Source organism: Eubalaena glacialis, chromosome 2, assembly GCF_028564815.1.
Source record: "Eubalaena glacialis isolate mEubGla1 chromosome 2, mEubGla1.1.hap2.+ XY, whole genome shotgun sequence".
NCBI lineage: Eukaryota > Metazoa > Chordata > Mammalia > Artiodactyla > Balaenidae > Eubalaena > Eubalaena glacialis.
In genome coordinates this window covers 6971494-6992978 of record NC_083717.1, presented here as the reverse complement: position 1 = coordinate 6992978, position 21485 = coordinate 6971494, and the positions used below count along the sequence as shown (strand labels likewise).

The 21485-nt window shown below is 36.7% G+C and overlaps 1 protein-coding gene across 1 annotated transcript in view; it reads right to left on the bottom strand.

Moving 5' to 3' along the window:
• ITGA8 (integrin subunit alpha 8) overlaps positions 1-21485 on the bottom strand; it is a 182473-nt gene that overhangs the window by 49382 nt on the left and 111606 nt on the right. The window contains exons 21-23 of the mRNA XM_061178163.1: positions 18835-18927; positions 14414-14493; positions 9080-9160 (exon numbers count right to left, since the gene is read on the bottom strand). Coding sequence (XP_061034146.1) covers positions 9080-9160; positions 14414-14493; positions 18835-18927 — 254 coding nt within the window. The remainder of the gene's footprint in view (positions 1-9079; positions 9161-14413; positions 14494-18834; positions 18928-21485) is intronic.

Sequence of the window (21485 nt, the reverse complement as noted above, 5' to 3'; positions counted from 1 at the left end):
AAGTTTTGTTCAGCAAAATCACTAATAGGTAAGGGTCTGAAACATCTCTTAATTAACTGGTCTCTAGCTCAGAGATTGACTATTTTATAGCATCTCCTCTCTTGGGCACTAGGGGGCAGAACAGAGAGCATGCCTGAGCTGAGATGGTTAATTTCACATATACATTCGTAAATACATACATCTATCTATAGATCCTGTGTAAGTGTGTGTGTGGGCGTCCGCGTGCACGCGTGTGTGTGTACAGGATTTATAATCCATGCTTTATGCCATATCAAGAAATGGGACATTTTTGTGGATAAAAATCTAGAATTCTGTGTGGTGTGTGAAATGTCCAGTTGTGACGAAATACCATTTCTAGTTAAATACTTCAGAGTGGAAAAGTGGCCACTTGTATATTTCTCCTTCTTAGATTTCTCTGGCTTTCCATGAACGCAGGCATACCTCTCACAAGGCCAGGCCCAGAGCCAAAATAAAGCTTGATCAAGTTCTAGAGTTATTTTATAGATAACTGAAAGCGTGAGACAGAGCGAGAGAATGTGAGAGTTACATGGTAGAATCATGTAAGTAGGATATTAACTTGTTACATAGGTATTTTTGCCTGCTATTTACACCTAGAAAGGGAGCACGTGGCATTATTCCATATTAACAATTGATTGCAAACTAAATTGTTATTGTTATATAATCTTAAAAAAGGATAATTCCCCCAAAACAATGCTTTCTAGCAGTTTTTAGGTAAAAGGTATCTTAAAAAGAATTCTCAGACCTTCAGCTAACTTCAACAGAAAACATCTCTTGGCAATCCGAAGTCTTAAATGCCCTTTTAAGAGTACCCAGTAATTAGCACAGAATTTAGCAACTTCAAATGTTATCTTTTGGGTAATGTCTTTCTAAAGCAGAAAGCAAAATGCATTGGGTTAAATTCTGACCCTAGGGCAAATAATTTAATTTCTGTGTGTCTCTATTTCCTCATCTGGAAAATTTTGATAAAACCCTGGGCTGTACACCACAAATGATTGGAGAACATGTCAAATGCTTTTGGTCAAAGTTAATTTCGCTTCATTGTCTCCTAGGGGTGGATGGGAGACATCCATTTTTTTAAACTGACAACCCACAGAAATGTTTCTAAATTGTAAAGCTCTTTGCATTCATCCTTCATATACCACTAGTAACTAAAAAGTGCAGAGCACAGCCTTCTGGACTGGTGCTTTACCGTTTTCTACTTGTAGATCAGTTTGTGATTATGCCATGCTCCCCTTTCTGACTTGATTTGATTAAACCAAGTTTGGATCACTCATAGGGGACGTGGTGAGGAGAAGAGAAGATGGCAGGGTGATTTCATCAGAGGGATGCCCAGAGAGCTTGGGCTTCCATTCCCAAAGGATCTTGACAACCTCACCACCCAAAGCTTTACTTTGCTCTCAGTTTAGCCACAGAGAGTTGGTTCCATGCTCTACATCCGTTGTGAGGCTCTAGGGAAACTTTATTTATTTATTTTGGTATAGAGAAGAAAAAAAATACAGAATAGAAGCTGAGCCCATTTTCTCTGAAAATGTTTATTCCTATGGTCATCAATCCTGTAGGACTGGTCATAAATTTCCTAGGACCAGAAAGTCATAAATTTAGACCTTGGCAGGTACTGTGGAGACAATGTGCTCAAACCTCCTCATTTTATACATGAAAATAAAACTGATGACCAAAAATGTAGGGGGTTGGTTGCACGTGAAGACGAGGGCTCAGGTTTACTAAGCACTATTCGCTCTATTTCCAATTTACAGTGCTCTGTGGGGGCCATTAGGTTGCAGTGGTTTTAGTAAACACAACTGAAAGAAATTTCCTGGCCCATTTGTGTAGCAAAATCAAATAGAAATCTATAAAGAAATACACAGTCTATCACAGGGCATGGGAAAAATTCAAAAAGTATGGCTTACAAAAATCAGTTATCTATCCTCTAAGACCTTTTCAAATCTGGGGAAACCACAGACAAAGAATGGCTCCCTAAAGATTCCCAACTACATAAGTGAAACATTGTTTATTGTTTTCAAAGTTATTAAGAAAGAAGATAGCAAGTGAGGAAGAATAAAAGAGAATGTGAACAACTAATTAGCCTAAGAGGTACAGCCAGTGTAGTAACCTAACAACCCGTACTGAATGGTCTTTGCATTCTGAGACAGAGCGTTATTCCACGGAGACCTAGAGGAATAAGACTGGGGTATTCAGTGGTAACACTGGACGTGAGGAGGGGATTTAAGGGGAAGCAAGGAATTTGGTTTTTTACAAGTTAAAGTCTATATGTTATCAGGGAGTTCAAATCTAATGATTTGGTTGTGTGGTGTAAGCCCTATTTTCATAATCCCATTTCCAATCCCTATTAGTCCCAAATAGCAAAGACTATCATTTGTTGTATGGAACAATAATGTGTAGGTTGGCTATACCTGCTATAGACAGTATCTATGTAAATCATGGTTATCCATGATTGCAGTCTCTCTTAACACAAACCCACTCAGTCCTGATTATTTTGCCAAGGATACAATTTTATTTTTATTTTGTTAAGAATTTTTTTTATTGAAGTATAGTTGATTTACAATGTTGTGTTAGTTTCTGGTGCACAGCAAAGTGACTCAGTTATACATATATGTGTGTGTGTATATATATATATATATACTTTTTCATACTCTTTTCCATTATAGTTTATATCGAATATAGTTCTGTGTGCTATACAGTAGGACCTTGTTGTTTATCAAGGACACAATTTTATTACTCTTTGTGAGCTCAATACTATGTGTGCTGCCTCTTATAGCCAAATTTACTTCTCTGCAGGTGTATGCTAAATTAATCCTTTGTACCAACAAATGACATGTAAATCTGCTTAAAGACAGTGTTGACATTATCTGGCTTTGAAACAAATGGGACAATTCGCAATACTTTTTTTCCCCCCCATTCGAAGAAATAAATCCATTTGAGTTTATTTTTAAAATTATAAAAACAACAGTAAATTTTAGAAAAGAATTATTAGATAAAATATGTTGGGATAAACACCATTGGCCAAAAAGAAAGTTGGATTTTCCTGAAGACTGAACATGGAAGATTTTCAACACACTAGCTGTTTTCTCCTTGAAGAATTAAACATTGGAACAAATATTTTTGCTGAGTACTTGGAGGAAAGAGCTTTACTTTGCAAAATGGTTAAAAAAAACCCTTTATCTTAGAGAATAAACTGTGGAAAATTGTTGGATATTAATCTAGCAATGAAAATAACCACCTACATGAGAAACCCAATTTTAATTATCTATTTTGATCATTGGTAAAACAAATAGAAAGTTTCCTTCTTTTTTTACTTAGAAACACTGGTGTCATAAGTGATGGCAGAAATATAATTAAAAATATTAATCTCTTAAAATGGATATGTGAGAATAAATACAGTTAAATTAAGCACTTAGATGACTTGGACTAAAATTTATTTTGGAATTAAGAAACAGTTTCAATTTATTTTTGGTAAGAAAAACAAAGATAAGCTAAGCTTAAAGAAAGAGACAAAATTTCATATACACTAGTTGTAAATTTTAAAAAGATATCAAAATAAGATAGTAAAAATAAGATAGTAAATTTTAAAAAGATATCAAAATAAGATGGTAAAAAAATAATGCTTGTATTTTCTTCTCTGATTTTTTTATATAGTGTTTTTCTCATCAAGAGGGACAGCAGAATTAAATTAGAAATGCACAAAAATGAAACATCTAGATTAGCTCCAAATATCTCTAAATCAAACAAGTCACTTCCTATGAGTCAGCTCATGAGTTAAAGAAGAAATTACAAAGCAAACTGGGAAATATTTTGAGCTGAGTTATAATGAAAACCCAACATATCAACATTTTGGTATGCTGCTAAAATAATATTACAGGGAAATTTATAGCACTAAATGCTTATGTAAGAAAAGAAGAAAGTCTCTAATTCTACATAGAGGAACTAGAATAAGAAGAGAAAATCCAACCCAAAATGAACAGAAGGAAAAAAATAATAATGACAAAAGTAGAAACCAATGGAATAGAAAACAAACAAAAGTAAAACAAACAAACAAACAGGAAAAAAAAGAAAGAAAAATCAATGAAACAAAAACTGGTTCTGTGAAAAGATCACTAAACACTAGCCAGATTGATTAAGGAAAATGAAAGGGAAGAGAAGTTACAAATTGCCAATATCAGGAATGATGAGGGGAAACCACTAGAGGTCCTACAGACATTAAAAGGAAAATGAGGGAAAATTATGCCAAAACATGTAACAACTTAGATGATTCTTGAAAGATGATTCCTTGAAAGACAGACTACCAAATCCCATTCAAATAGAAATAGATAATATGAATAGCCTTATATCTAAGAATGCAATGGAATTGTTAAAAACCTTCCTACAAAAACAAAAAGCACCCCCCCCCAAAAAAAACCCCCAAAACTGCAGGCTCAGATGACTTCACTGGTGAATTTTACCATATATTTAAGTTAGAAATAATACCAATTCTACACAAACTCTTCCAGAAAATAGAGAAGATGGGTAAATACTTCCATCTCATTTTAAGGAGCTAGCATCCTCCTGACACCAAAATCAGAACAAAATTGTAAGAAAAGAAAACTACAGATCAGTATTTCCCATCATGTATGCAAAAGTCACTAACAAAATTTTGGGAAGTTGAATCCCACAATATATAAAAAGGCTAATCATCATGACTAAGTGTGCTTCTTGCCCAGAATGCAATTTTGGCTTAAAATTTGGAAACAAAAATTAACCGAGTCGTCACTTCAATGGTCAAAAAGTGGAAATCATTTAATCCTCCTCATAGACACAGAAAACACATTTGACAAAACTGAATACACATTCGTGTCAGAAATTAAGAAAACTAGGAAAAAGGGAACATTCTCAACTTAATAAAGGCGTCTATAAAAACCCTGCAGCTACCATCAGACTTAATGGTAAAAGACTGAATGTTTTCTCCTTAAGATCAAGCCAGGGTCTATCAACAAGGCAAGGCTTTACCTTTTACTTTTACCACTTCTATTTAATCTTGCACTGGCAGTCGTAGTCTATGCAATAAGAAAAGAAAAAGAAAAAGAAATAAAAGGCAAAACTAGGCAGTAAACAGTTTAACCTTGCCCTCAAAGAGGTCTGGCCCTTGCCCTCAGCTTCTGAGAGGTAACCTCTATGGTCTCAAAATTTTATGCTTGCGAGGAAGGAGGATCTTTGGTTTTTTGGTGGTGGGAGTGGCTCACACCAGAAAGACCAACAAAGTGATTCAGGATGGGGTGTTTGGTTGCATCATCTCAGTCATCCTGGAGACTGAAATCAATTAAGTGGTCAATCAGTCAATCATACCTATGTTATGGAACACACCCTCCACCCCCGCCAAAAAAAAACCCCAAAAAACCCACAACTGAACACTGAGGCTTGAGTGAGCTTCCCTGATAGCAGCATACTATTACACATCAATACTAGGAAAGTAATCCATCCTGCCTCTGCAGAAGAGAATAATGGAAGCCCTGTGTCTGGTACTTCCCCAGACTCCAACTTATGCACTTTTGCCCCTGGCTGATTGTAATCTGTATCTTCTCCCTGTGATAAATTGTACCCATGAGTATAATAGCTTTCAGAGTTTGGTGTGTCCTTCTAAGTGAATTACTGAACCTGTGGGTGGAAGGGAACCACCCAAATCTGTAGTTTGTGTCAGAAGTGAGGGTGATCTCTTGCAGGGACTGTTCCCTGTAACTTTGTAGCTGGTTAAACTTTTGAGCATACAGATTAGAAAGGAAGAAGTAAAACTGTCTTTATTCACAGATAACATGATAATTTTGTAGAAAATCATCACACAAAATGCTACTAAATTGGTAAGGGGGTTTACCAAGATCTCAGAATACAGACTGCATTTCAAGACTTGTTGTATATGTATACACGTAGCTCCATGAAACAGTAGGAGGTACAGAAATAGACTCTCACAGATGAACAACTGATTTTTCAACAAAGGTGCCAAGTAATTCAATGGGGAAAGAATAGTCTTTTGAACAAATGGCACAGAAACAAGTGGATATTCACATGCAAAAATGAACCTTGGCCCTTACCTCACACCAGATACAAAAACTACCTTAAAACTAATCATAGACCAAAATGTAAAACTATGAAACTTGTAGAAGAAAACATAGGAGAAAATCTTGTGACTCCGGATAAAGCAAAGATTTAGACAGGACACAAAGACCACAAACTATAGAATATTTAGAAGTTGGATTTCATCAAAATTAAAAACTTTTGCTCTTTGAACATCACTATTAAGAAAATAACAAGCCAAACCATAAACTGGGAGAGAATATTTTCAGGACACTTATCTGATAAATGATTTTGGACAGACAGCTCAGTAATAAATGGATAAAAATTTTAAGAGACACTTTACCAAAAAAGGGACACGGATGGCAAATAAGCAGTGAAAAGATGCTCAGTATCACTAGTCATGAGAAAATGCTAATTAAAACCTCCGTGAGATACTTCTCACTGACACACTTACCGAAATGGCTAAAAACAAACAAACAAATCTCAAGCACATGCTGGCAACCACACTGCTCAGCTGGAACTCCCATGCTTTGCTGGTAGGAATGCAAAATGGAAATGGTACAGCCCCTTTGAAAAACAGCTCAGTAGTTTCTTATAAAGCTAAACATACACTTGCCATACGACTCAGTAACTCCATTTGTGAAAACAAATGTCCCAACAAAGACCTGTGTGTGAATTCCTATAGCAGATTTATTATTAATAGCCTGAAACGGGAAATAACCCAAATGTTCACCAACTTGTGAATGGATGAATTATGCATGGGACATCCATATAGTGGAATACTTCTCAGCAATTAAAAAAAAAACAAAACAAAACCCAAAATACTGATACATGTAAGAACATGGATTTTTTTCAAATGCATTATGCTAAGTGAAAGAAGCCAGACTCAAAAGGTTACATTCTGTATGAGTATATTTATATGATTTTCTGGAAACAGAGCGACAGAAAATAGATCAAGGTTGCCAGAGTGTGGGAGTGAGGGTAGGATTGACTACAAGGCACATGAAGAAACTATTTGGGGTTTTGGAACTGTTTTATAGTGAATGTTCTTGTGGTGTCATAACTCTTCAAACTGGACACCTAAAAAACAGTCAGTTTTACTTTATATAATTTATACCTCAATAAACTTGACTTAAAAACAAAACTCAAACCCTGTGAAAAGACATTTGCAATATGCATGACTGATAAAGGATTAGTGTCTCAACTCTAGAATATGAAAGAATTCTTATGAACTAATAAGAAAAATTCAAGTCACTTAGTAGAAATAGGTGCAAAAGAACGAACAGAAATTTCCCCATATAGGAAGAATAAAAAATTAACAAACACATGAAACTGCTTAATCTCATTTAGGAATCAAGGAACAGCCAATTAAACCTTCAGTTGGATATTATTTCCTCTCCATCAGATTGGCTCAAAATGAAAAACTAGACCATTTTGAAAGTTAGTTAATAATGTGGAGCAATGGAAACTCTCATCCACTTCTTGTGGGGCTGTAATTTGGTAGAACTATTTTGGAAAACAGTTTGGTATTATTTAGTAAAGTTAAATAGTGTATACTTCCTGATCCTGAAATTCCACCTCTAAGCACATACCCTTCTGACATTCTGCCACGTGTGTAGCAGGAGATAGTATAAGAAAGCTTGTAAAAAAGAAAAAATACAACCCCCAATATTCATCAAAAGTAGAATAGATACATAAGTTACTTTATAGCTTTACAATGTTATATTCTTCCGCCATTCAAATGAATGAACTATAGGCACAGGCATTAAAGTGAACGAATGTCAAAAACATTCGTCTGCATGAAAATAAACCACAGAAGTACACACAAAATTTGTGTAGACAAGGTTCAAAAGCCTCTCTCTCATAGGCTGTAGAGCATGATCATTTATAAACATGTAGCTGAAGACAAGTTGCCTGTATTTACATTCTAGCTCCCCACTTCCTAGCTGTGTACCCTTCAACTCCTTGCACCACAATCTTCTCATTTGTACAGCGAGGGTGCGAGCACTTATTAAGAGATGCTAACATGCTGGTGTAGCACATGAAGAGATCATAAATGTTAGGCATTATTATTATTCCCTAGCCCACTGGGTGGAAACTCAGTGGTGCCAGGATGGCATACGGGGGCCCCCCCACCCCGCTGCCATTGAGCACACGGGTCAGCAGTAAGACAATGCACAATGACAGCGGCTCTGAGCGCAGAAATCTACAGCTGGCATCATGGAGGAGTGTGAACCACCAGGACTCAGGACCTACAGAAAAGGAAAGGGAACTGGGATTTCTGGAGCCCCAGGGACAATTCAGCCTAAAATACCAGTTGACATTTGTAGCCAAGTCCTTAACTGTTCTGATGAAACAAGAACTAGAATAAAATCAATGAAGTCCACACTTGGTGCAAGATAAGAACTACATGCAGTCCATTTCCAATTTCTTTTTTCCCTCCAGGCACAGATTTCCCAGATGTTATTTATTCCAAGCCTTTTACTTGACCACATTCTTCCTGTCTCTCAATTGATTGCTTATTGGCAACTTCTTCAAAGAATAGGACAGAAGGAAAAAGACACAAAGTGTAGAGCCCATCAAACCTCACATCTAAGACTTAGCCATTTCTTAAACTCAAGATGCGGTATGGTGAGGCATTTCATTACATGAAAATAATTTTGGGGGGAAGTGAGACTTTTGGGCAATCACATGGTTGCCTATTTTATCTGGCTTCTTATCACTAGTTTTTTATAGTTTGATTACTGAATTGTCAGTCTGGAGAATAAAGTGATCTCCTGTTTTGATAGCCTTAGCGTTATCATACAGTGTTGGCTCTTACTTACCAATGGAAAGCTAATGATGGGTTGAAAAGAATGAAACTTTATAACCAAAGGGAACTGTGATCTCTAATACATTAGGAAAATTCCATATAGTTGTTACTAGTATTTTATCGTAACTCCTATACAAAAAGCTATTATTAAAGTATAATTACTATAATGCCTTGTTTATTACTTACCCTCTTATTTCTACTTGAGCTACAGCAGTGATGTTGATTTGCAGGCTCACAAAATTGCTGTCTGGGTTGTCCTTGTTGGAACTAAAACACAGTTGACATATGATTTAAATATATTTTCTCAGACGTGTTACTACCATAGACGATCATAAAAAACCTTCTATATATCAGAGGAGCAACATGCATTACCAATATGATCATTTGGAAAACAAAAGTATATCCATTCTACAAAATTGTAACCATTTGTAAATGGAAATGCTAAGATCCTCTGTGAGCAAAAGAAATGTAATAACTTTCCATGAGGAGACACCTTATCTGAAAACATAATATATTTCTAGAGAAGCCAACATGTCTTTGTTGCAATGACTAAGCCCAAAAGGCAGTAAGCTGAGCTCTCATCCAGCTTCTACAAGGGACACATTCCTTAACTTCTCTGTGCATCAAGTTCATTGCCCATCAAATGGGAAAGGACAGCACAGTCAACTCCTGATTTTCCATACTAATAAAAGGAGAACTGACATGAATAATCCAAGAGCAGCACATAATGGAAAAAGTGTTTGTGTTTGGCTCTGGAATGCATCATACCATACATTGTTCTGGCAGCAAATTTACCTTCCTTATGGTTTATTTCTTAAGTAATATTAAAATAAGCGTACTTTACTGCATGCTCACTGGCTGACTAGGGTGAGGGGTGAGGAGTGAATTAGAAGCATGGCCAGTGGAGAGAAGAAGTAAGACCCCAGGAAGAGATTAACACAGTTAGGAGATAACATATATGTTCATCGGGCACCTCAAGAATCTCAGGATAGAAGGTGCATGTTTAATAATATTTCTTTGAACAGTGGCAAAATTATTTTTAAGTTTGCTGTTTCTTTCTCTCAAATATAATTAGATATAAAATTTAACTTTAAAAATGCATGTATCAAGCAACCAGTGCTGTAAGGAAAATAAAACATCGTGTCACAAGAGGCTGGACCAGTAGCTGGGCTTTGGATGCAGCTGCCATTTGCACTCATTGTCTTACTGGGCTGTCATCGAAATCACCCTCATATTCCAAAGGATAATGCAGCTTTTAGCAAACTGGGATATGACACCACCACTAACAGGTCATGTTTATATTCAGGTCTCATTAAGAAGAGAAAGCCTCCTCTTTTTTCATCATCAAATCTCATGCAGATGCAATGGACAAGCTCTCACACTGATGAGGGTAATGGGGCATGTCCTGACTAGCTTTTGAAGCTTTCCAAATGTGGGAGCTGGAAAAGATATGATAAAAGTCTGCTTTCAAAGCAGGAAGAGACAGAATTGTTCCCACAATGCTTTTGAAAAGTCCTGTTCGATTGTATATACTGATAAGGCAACTTAAATGGCAAACACACATAAAAGATGTAAACAGGCAAATGTCAGGCTCATTTCCTGCAAAGGGGTATCACTGCTAAGCTTGTGATGAGCCTACAGGGACTTGTTCACCAAAGTTTGAACCCCAGTTTCCAGGCCACTTTATTATTATCACATCTGTGGAGGATCAGTCAACTAAAAAGTTCTGTTGTTTTTTTTTTAAAAGCAGGATTCTGACTTACTAACTACTAAGAAGTCAGTAAGTAATTCCACTTGTTACAGACTTCATGGTTCCAAGTGCATTACAGGGAACTCTTTAGTTTGGAAGCTTAAGTCTAATTGTTCCACATTTTTACCCAGACCTTGTTCTAGTTTCTAGGTCACTAGTGCTTTGCAACAGTGGAAATTAGAATTATAGAAAAAAAGTTTTATTTAAGTTATCCTATAATTCTATTGCATTTTGCTTCCAAGTGGTTTAAATAATACAATTTTCATGACATCCTGAAAATATAAATAGATGTCAAGCATCGAAATTGTCTTGGGACAGGAGTCTAATACGAGGCTTATAGAGGCTGTTCTGAAAAGTCACAAAAGCAGTGGCAGAATCCAAGGCTGGACCTGGATGGCTAATAAAAATCACCCTCTGTCATACAGGCTTGCCGGGGCACTTGGTACTGCAACCAGTGGTGTCAGCAAAATCTCCTGGTAAGAAAAGACACCAGGCTGGATATATAACTTAGATGCATCTTTCACCTCTTTCCTGGAAGGAAACCTCCCTCACTAATACCACTGCTCCATTCAAACAAACAATTCATCACTGCCCTGGATGCTGAGCTATTTATACTGTCGGTGCTAGTTCTTCTCAAGAAATGATGAATTTCCTCTCCATGACTATAGCTTATGTCGTGTACCAAGGATAAACATGTTTTTCACATATTACTCCGATTCTATTTTCTTTCTCCTTATTGTTTCCTATTTTCTATTTTCTAACATTCCCTCTATGCTTTCTGCGGTCTCTGGAATGTCAGCAAAACAATACAATGTTCATTTCACCATTACTGAGGAAGCAGCTTCAAGGATGATCATAAAGATCTGTTTGTACATGGGAATCGCAAATTGAGACCAGCTCTAAGCTGGAAGGAAGATGTTTACATGTCACACAGAGCCGGGGCATGGAGAGACCAGTTAATGCAAACATTTGGTGACACAAAATATTTTAAGTTTATTAATTTTCTCTTTTGGGTTCTATTTGTGGAAAAGGATATTAAATGTGGGTACCGGTGGTCAATGTGCTCAAAAGCTTGAGTTCAGACTTGAGAGCATTTGGTTTAATTTATTTTTGGTTTAAACACATTTAAACTGAATACAAGCCATCCATTAAACACTTACGTACATCTTTGGAGCCCACCAGCAAAGCATGCAGACAAATGCTCACCACTGTATTTGAATATTAAAAGTATTCTCAAATACTTTTATCTCTAGAACTTATGTTTTGGGAATTTGATGTTTAGTATGTTGCTGTTGCCTCTCCAGTTCTTTCTACATTTCTGCATTTTTGTATTTTTCAGGATAATGTTAAAATAGTCATGAGTTTCTATAGTGTCTGAGAATGGAATATAATCATGGACCATTTTAGATGAAGAGGGATGTTTAAAATGCGACCATTTCTATTTTCCATCAAGTTCAGCGCTTCCTCGCTAAATTCATTATTTGAATGATGATCTACAGGATGGTTTTGGGGAAGGCATTTACAACATTATTTAGTGTCCTTTGTTCCTTGATTCAGCTACTAGTTACATCCATTCTATTATTCGAAACTGCAATTAAGGGTAAGAAGCAAACATCAGGAATTTGCTTTGCATCTTCGTACCAGACTTTCTATCTAAAGGCTGCAACTTTTATGAGATAGGTATCTTTTTCTGAAGTGATGCAAAGCTTCATGCTACTGCAGGATCAATGTTACAGACAGTAATGGTGAAAAACAGAAACTTCAGGTTACTGAAGTGTCTGGAGAGATGGTGGTCCTTCCCTATGGAGTGCTTTTTCTTTTTCTCTTTTTTATTCTGAAAACTTAGAAATATAAACAGGGGATTTTCCAAATGAAAATATTTAGGACTACCTGAACCTTTTGGAAAATATACATTTATATAGATACAAAGAAGTGATTTAATAAGCTTTTGGTAAAATGAAGGGATATGATAGATGAATTCATTCCATCTGTATCCCATCACTAATTTGGGTAAAATTTTTAAAATCTCTAAGATTCAGCAGAAAATATTTAAGTTAAATTCAAAAAAGACCTGATTATGGTCAGACAAGAACACCTAAGTGAGAAAACCTTCCTTCCTAGAAATCTATCACAAAGTTGAGGGGATATGGTTTGTGACACAGGTTGCAGATTTTAAAAATCTACTACTTTCTTATAGAGATTATATATATATTTTTTTAAGATTTTTAAAATTTTTATTTATTTATTTATTTTTGGCTGCGTTGGGTCTTTGTTGCTGCTCGCGGGCTTTCTCTAGTTGCGGTGAGCAGGGGCTACTCTTCGTTGTGGTGCGCGGGCTTCTCACTGCGGTGGCTTCTCTTGTTGCAGAGCATGGGCTCTAGGCACGCGGGCTTCAGTAGTTGTGGCTCATGGGCTCTAGAGCACAGGCTCAGGAGTTGTGGCGCACTGGTGCAGTTGCTCTGCGGCATGTGGGATCTTCCTGGACCAGGGATGGAACCTGTGTCCCCTGCATTGGCAGGTGGATTCTTAACCACTGCGCCACCAAGGAAGTCCGGGATTATATATTTTTTTTAAAAAATCGTAAACCTCTAATTGAAGTAGCTATTAGAAAGTAATCCATTGTGTAAAGTAATTACTCTAAAAGTCATCACACTCTAATGACTTCACTTCTTGCAGGACAGAAGGTAAGTTTAGAGATTAGCCATCTTGCACACCAGTATTTGAGAACCAAATTGTAGGTACTGACTTCAGAGTCATTGTTATATTAGAACAAGGGTTGAACACACTGAGCATGTGCTGTCTCTATCAGTGTTTTTCAAACTTTTAAAATTGCAGATCACAAATATATATGTGTGCGTGTATATGTATACACGCACACATATATATTTATATACATCCTACAGGGTGTCTTATGACACACATTTACATGTATCTGAAAGGAATTTTTCATGAACTCTGATATATTCCATTCAATATCCTTTTCTTTTCATCCAGGTCTAGAGCCATTACATTGATTCCCTTACTGGCTAAAGGGTTTAAGTCCATACTTGGGAATCCCTGGCCCTCATGACACATTGCTCTCTGTAGGTCTTTTAACTCAAGAAATATTATTTTCAGCCATGAAGGAGCAAACAGAATAGACAGAGACAAGGTAAAGTCACACTTGAATCCTGGGGCAGAGTCAGCCTTAGATAAAAGGGGCAGCTCCCTTCAGGGTTCGGCTTAGAGTTGCCAGAGAAGGCCCTGCCTTCTGAGTATATGATCTTACCTGCGTCCTGCCTTGCTGCTCACAATTAAACCATCAGAGACTCATTCATCCTTGAAAAGTTAGATTTCAAGATCGCAAGCTCAAAATCTATGCTTTTTTTTTTGCAAAAGTTTTGTTCTCAGGGATTAGCTGACCCCCAGCAGAGAGAATGGCAGGATGTGGTAGGGGTACTGGTGTGGGGTGGGAAAAGCCATGTGCATCAGAAAGAGGAAAGACGGAGGAGCAGGTGGGGTGGGAGCGTGCTCAGGACAGAATTTTACTCTCACACCTTGGCCTGCAGAATGGATCTCTTCTTCAAAAGCCAAAAAAAAAAAAAGAAAAGAAAAAGAAAAAAACTGAAATAACTAATAACTGAGAAACAAAGGAAAATGGTCTGTGAACGTCTGGGTTCTAATTTCAGAAGAATGTTTAAGGTGAAGGAGCTTGATGAGGGCATTCATTTCACCATGGATTCTCTTTAATACTGAATGCTGACGATATTTCAGGCATGTAAAGGTCTAACCTTCTGATTTGGAGATCGAAGTTAATGCTTATGTTTGTTTTCTCAAGTCGTGGAACTGCAAATCGGAGGCCCAGGGAAGACTAAAAAAAAGAAAAAAATCACAAGACACTAAGTTTATTACATGGGAGGAACCTTATACACAGCATAGAAATCTTTTTAAGTCATCCCTGAAAATCCCCACCCTAGACTGCTGTCCCTTTTTCTGCTTCTACCTTGGGGTAGCTGAGACTTCGGGGCCCAGGCGATGTGAGTCCCTGTATATTGTGGTTCCCTCTCTTCATTTATCCTCCTATCAACTCTTTTCCTGCCACCTTCTTTATGTGCTAAATTAAAAACAACCTAAATATACGAGAGGAGGTTGATTTAGAAAACTGTGATAATTCTGTTTGATGGACATTTATGTCATCATTGAAGTTACATCTGTGAAGCCTATGCCATGTGGAAAATGCTTCTAATGTAACTATGGTCAAAAAAGAAAAAATGTTGCAAAGTTGTATGTGCCATGGTTTCACCTGTGGTTTTAAAAGGCTACCAGTGGAAAAATTACTGTACAGGAGTGAGGGTGTCTTGTTAGAAAATATACCAGGATAATATGCTGCAGTTAACGGTTGTGAGTGTATGGATTATTTTTTCCACCTTTCTTTCTTTTCCAAAGTTTTAAAACTGTTCTTAATATTTTTATAGTTTGGAAACAGCTTTTTAAAAACCTGGAGAAAAGTGAATCCAATGATAATATAAATAAGGAAGTAAAAATAATAGCTAAGACATGTAATTCTATTACTTAGGCTCTCATGCACTGTACTAAGCCTTATATGCGATGTCTCATGTGATCACAACATCCACACTACTAGGTATACTGTGAATGCTGACATTTTACCGTCCAGCAACAATCTGAGGATTAGGGAGATTCAGTGCCTTGTTCCAGGTGCAGAGCAAATACACTCTAGATTTGGAACTGAAATCGCTACAAGCCAACTCCAGAACCTGGAACTCACAGCCGCTACACTATGAGAATCAAACCAGCCATCAAACTCGTGTTATTATGAACCAGTAATAATATGAACTAATAATAAACCATCATTTTTATTCATAAATCGTCAGTTCACTAGCCCTTACCGAATGAGCTGCAAGCCAGGTACTGCCCTGGTGGCTTTACATCTACCGTATCATTGCATTGCTCCAAACATTCCTACAAACGGGTATTCTCCCATCTCAATGTGACTTGCCCAAGGTATCACTGCTGATCGATGGAGAAACTGGGATAATAATTAGGGTATGCCTAATTATTAAGCCTATACATCCTTATGCCCCAGCCAGGATGAATTCCTTTATAATTCCAAACGTGCAATTTTCTGTCAGACCTCTGGAGCTTTGCACATGCTCTTCTCTCTTCTTTAGAAACTTTTAAAGTCTTTTCCTGCTTTTTCTACTTGCAGAACTCCTACTCATGCGTCAAAGCTCAGGACAAGGGATCCTCCTGCAATACACCCTCCAAGCCCACAGGCCAGGTCAGGCAGAAATGTTCTCTTTATTCTTTGTCTCCTTCTTTGCTACTCACCCATGACTCAACCTATGATATTGCTAAATTTTAAGTTTCTTATGGAATGGGGATTGTACATTTTCATCTCGATATTATCAGACTCTAGTTTAGTACCAGGCATATAGAAGGGGTGTAATTAAAAATGGTGAAAAAGAGTGTGCCCTTGTTTGCACACTTCCAGTGATGGGGAGCTTACCATACTGTGGGGAGGCCTGTTTAATGTTGGTCTTTTATTATTCAGCACGAGATGAGGATACCCTAAAGGTGTGACAATTTCATACTGATAAGAGACATATGTTCTTAACTAGAACCAAAAGCCAGATCTCTGGACATTGATTCTAAAGAGACTTTGTTGAGCCACTATTTTTTTTTATTATCCTACTAGAGAGACTTCGTGAATTTTTACAAATCTTATTGGTATATAAATATTTTACATTACTAAAGCTATTATATGAAAATGATGTTACTACTTACAAATCAGAAGTAAACTTCTGAATACAACCTTGAATGCTTTGTTAAAATAAAATGTCACTTGAAAACTACTTTTTAAAAAATATCAGGACTGGGATAATTAATCCTGGCAATTTGTGATGCTTTTAAATAGTTAGGACTACTTTTACATTTGGAATTTTACTACAACCCATTGAGAGTATTCTTTTAGAAGTACAAAATGAAGAAGTAAATAAATCAAAGCATTTTATAACAAAACAGAATGCAATAAAATTTGATGTGTTTAAGGGCATTCAAGGGTGAGATAAGAAAGCTATTAGGTTTCTTCTACTATAGACCTCAGAGATAAACGAATACAAACAATTTACTTCCTTGACTTCTAAAGATTATTTGCTGGTAAAATGGATTGACATCTTTTCACAAAAACACATTTGTGACTAAGACCACACTGCCATTTTTACCCTCCACTTTGAACAACACTGGTGTCCAGTTTTTGTTCCAAGATTATCCTTAGTTATTGATGACCTTAGATGATCTCTGGTCTGGATTTAACACTTTTAATACTGAAAAAGGAATGAGTGCCCAGTCACCTATAGATGCTAACACGATTACCACCATGTCAATTCATTTCTGTCTGGCCTTAGGTAGACCTTTTCCTATCAAATTGGGTGGCTGAATTTTTCTTGAAAACTAGCCAAAGGATTTATTAGCATCTAGATAAAAGGATTCTAATGAAAAATGTTCTAATATCTCAGCTTAGACATCCCATTCTATCTTTCATGGCTTTGTTGAAAAATCTCATCTGTTATTCATTAGTTTTTATCCAATTTTTGCAGACCTGCTAGCACGTGGGTTTTTTGTTGAGGCCTGGTTCGAATCCTGGTTCTGTTCTTCATTACGTGAGACTTTGGGTAACTCATTTGATTTCTCTGAGTCTCAGTTTCCTCATCCATAACACAGGAGAAATACCTGACTCATAGGATTGTTGGTAGTTGTGAAAATTAAATGAGATAACACACACAAAACATCCAGTGATGGAATTATAACACAGAGGGCAATCAATACATATTAGTTAATAAAAATCTATTATAAACATTTATCTTTCATTTAAATATTTACTTTTTTGACCCAAGAAGTGAGTTTACTAGGCTACAGCTTGGCATATCTTTTAAATACCCAGGATGAATGGAATGATAATCAATTTAGAATATAAAAAGGCAAACATATTATTTTAGCACAGTATCCTAGAGTATAAACTGGGAATAGGTGTTACTGGATAGAAAGTTTCAAAGGCTCAAATAAATATGAGAAACACTGGGCTAGAAGGTTTCCTTACTGCAGAACTTCTCAGCACCTTTAAAATGAAATAGGCACCTGAATGTCCCAGAGGAGGATATGATTCTCAGCAGTGACTATAGGGCTCCCTTTTAAAGGCTTGCCTCAAAGGATTAACACTCTTTGGAAGGCGCTTTGGGAAGCTGTTCTAATACAAACCTACACACTTACACATTTCCAGGAAGGTTTTTTCAAACAGGCCATTTCATTATCAATGAATCATAAGCATCCAATTTAAAACAGAGGAATACATATGTTTAATTTGTAACACTTAATTACGTAGTATTTGCAGATTTCAGGGTTTTTTTTCCTGATTTATGACTCCATAAAATAATGATTTCTACTGTGATATTTATTACAAGGAGTTACTCTGTGTATACTTAAACTGCAATGGCATAAAATGAATTTATTGACCACAAGTAATCCTGAATGGGAAGTTCCTAAATCTGGAAACAAAGAAAGAAAAAGAAGATTCCTTATTCTTTCATAAGCCTGTTACAGATCATGATTGATCCTTTCTTTTTTCTTGCTATAAACAATTTTCTGCATTATTCTTTATCAAGTAAGATGCATGGAAAATACAGACCTGGTAAAGCTGTTTTAAAACCTGGATTATGGTAATATTTTAACAGGAAAACACTGTGAATGATATTCACATGGGAGGTATATCTAAAGTAAAAGTTTAATCATCTTTGCTAAAATTCTTAATTCTGTTATTTCTTAAATCCTTTACATCATAGTTCTTGGATTCAAAGAAAAAATTTGTAGTGAAATTCAAAGAAAAAATACTCGAGAAAAAAATCTGTAGTAAAAAAAATAGTTTTTAGAGATTTGTTGAGACTGAAGACACGTAAGACTGATGTCCAAAGAAAAGGCATATGAAAGTATTCATCATTTTGTGTATTTTAGCTCAGATTGTCCACTCAGTGTGGGTTGTGATGCAAAATCCCACCACCCTGGGAATTTCCTGCCTAATTGGTTTTAGTTGCCAGGTGCTAAATTGCTGAGTGCTAATTGGGGGGGGGGGGATTTCCACTAGTTCTCTTTAAAATTCAATTAGACAGAAATCAGTTAAGCGCATCTGGGTTTCTCTTACATTTGTTCCAGCCACCATAGGGTTCCCAAGGTCACACACCACCATTCGGGTGACATTGTCCATCTTGTACTCACAGCTCAGTGGTCTCAATGCCTGCAACGGGAAGGAACACCAGTGTAGAGTCAGGGGCAGAATAAACGACATCCTGCCGCAAAAGCAATGCTGTGGGCCAGGCAGCTTCTCTTGATTTCAAACACCTGTGTGAGTGCCTGAGCCCAAGGGTTCATGTGTGACCATCAACTCAGAAGAGAAGCTTGTGAGAAAAGACCAAAGTTTAATTTTAAGAAGAAACGTGTTGGATGGGTAAACACATTTGTTGTGTTTCATTGAGGAAGAAAATGCTTAGTAGAATATATATATATATATATATGTGTGTGTGTGTATATATATATATATATATATTCTACTAAGCATTTCTTGTTGAAGCAACTTCAACAAAGAACTATCAATATGATCCAGCAATGCCACTTCTGTGTATATATACACACACATATATTTTTTTTTTTTTCTTTTTTTTTTTTTGGCCGCTCCGCGTGGCATGTGGAATCTTAGTTCCCTGACCAGGGATTGAACCTGCGCCCCCTGCAGTGGAAGCGCTGAGTCTTAACCACTGGACCACCAGGGAAGTCCCTGAAAATGCTTAGTAGACTATTTACATGAACATTTTTGAAATGATTTGCACTACTGTTCATGTTCAATTTGGGCCATGAAGATCATGGATAATTAAACATGACTAAACAAATTAATTTTTGCAAACATGAAATGACAGCAAGATGTATATTATAGATTATCCTACAACCCAATGACCATTTGCAAGAGGATTGCTTTGGACACAAATTTCTCCATACCATGGTTCCATTTTGAGATTACATACATACCTAATCTTAGTTCAATCCTATAAATACTTAAGATGGGAAGAGAACACTTTTTTATGTTTACCCACTGCTTTTCACCTCCCGTCTTGCCCCATATCCTGTTCTGATTAGAATGTATAAAAACTCAAGTTTGAAGAGGCACTTAGAACTATGTGCTGGAGAAGGTCTCAAGGTTACACCCGACGCGCTTATTTTACTTAGCCGAATGTCCTTAAGGGTCATCCATGTTGTAGTATGTGGCAGAATTTCCTTCCTTAAGGCTGAATAATATTCCATTGTATGTGTGTACTGTATATTGTTCATCTGTTCACCCATTGATGGCCATTTGGGTTGTTTCCACCTCTTGGCTATGGTGAATAGTGCTGCTATGAACATGGATGTGCAGATATCAATTGAGATACTGATTTTATTTCCTTTGTATATATACACAGAAGTGGCATTGCTGGATCATATGATAGTTCTTTGTTGAAGTTTTTGAGGATGATGTAATTTTTAAGGGGAAAATTTGGGGAGACTATTGTTTTGCTGATTGTATGAGGTGGTGTTAGTGTATTTCTTATTGGGCCCCAGTTCTTGAAAACTGCTTTGTTTAACTGGGCACCAGGAGCATCTGATAGCTCAGGAATAATTTTTTGATTATTGTTCATTCATTTTGGAGATTTCTTTGAGGTTCAAAGAATAATTTTAGGAGATGATCTGGATCTTTAACTGCATTTTTGAGTCCATTGCCAAAGCCTGTTATTTGTACCATAATGGCAATTTAGTACAAGGGAAAATAAGGGTTATATTTATTGCAGCATTTGTGTTTGTGTTTAAAATATTGTTTATTTTAGCAAGAACAAGATTGTGATTCAACACTGGTTTCAGTTTAGTGGAAAAAACTGAGATTGTGGTGTTTTGCTTTCTAGTCTTCTGTCCTATGTTTATGTGGAAAACAAATGAAAGGAAAACAGTGAAATCTAGTGGAAAAGGAGTTATTAACCTATGTTTGTGTTATTATAAATGTTCCTGTGTTTAAATTAATGGGTCTTTACAGTGGAATATTATGCTAGAATTACAAAGGATGTGTTATATCTATGAGTGTTGATCTGGAAAGATAGTCTATGAAACGTAGACGTAGAGATGGAGGTGTGTATGTGTGGGTAGAGAAAATAGTCTGTAAGGATATACAAACTGAGTGGAAAGAATTAAAAGTTATTTCTATGTGGTAGCATTAAAAAAAAAAAAAGTTACACCCGACGGAGGGGAAAGTAAAGGAGGTTTATCTTTGGACTCCTGTCCTCTGCTCACAGCTCTCCCTTGTGTGTTCAGGCTAGAAATCCACATCTGGATCTCCACCCTGAGCCCCTTTCCATCTTTCAAAACCTAATGTCCCTATGGCCCTGCTCTTGCCTTTGGTAATAGCTACATATGTTCATCCATTATTTCACTCTAACTTGTTAAGTGCTACTGATATATTACCTGTCAGCCTCATTCCCAAAGATAAGCTTGCAAACTGAGGACTTTCACAAAGGACCCCATGAGAGGACCATGGAAGAGGGTTCCAAATACAAGGACCACTTATCCGTCTGTCAGCTCTATCGAAATTTCATTTAAGGAAGTAATGTGAATTTTCAAGGATAAGTTTCAGAAACCACCTCCTTTCCATTCTTTCCACATGGTTGAGAAAAACCAAGAGACAAAACCAAAACAAAGAAAAGGCAAACAAACCCCAGACACCTAAGTCAAGAGCTCTGTGGGTAAATCATACACTTTAAGAAAATAAGCTTAAGCAGG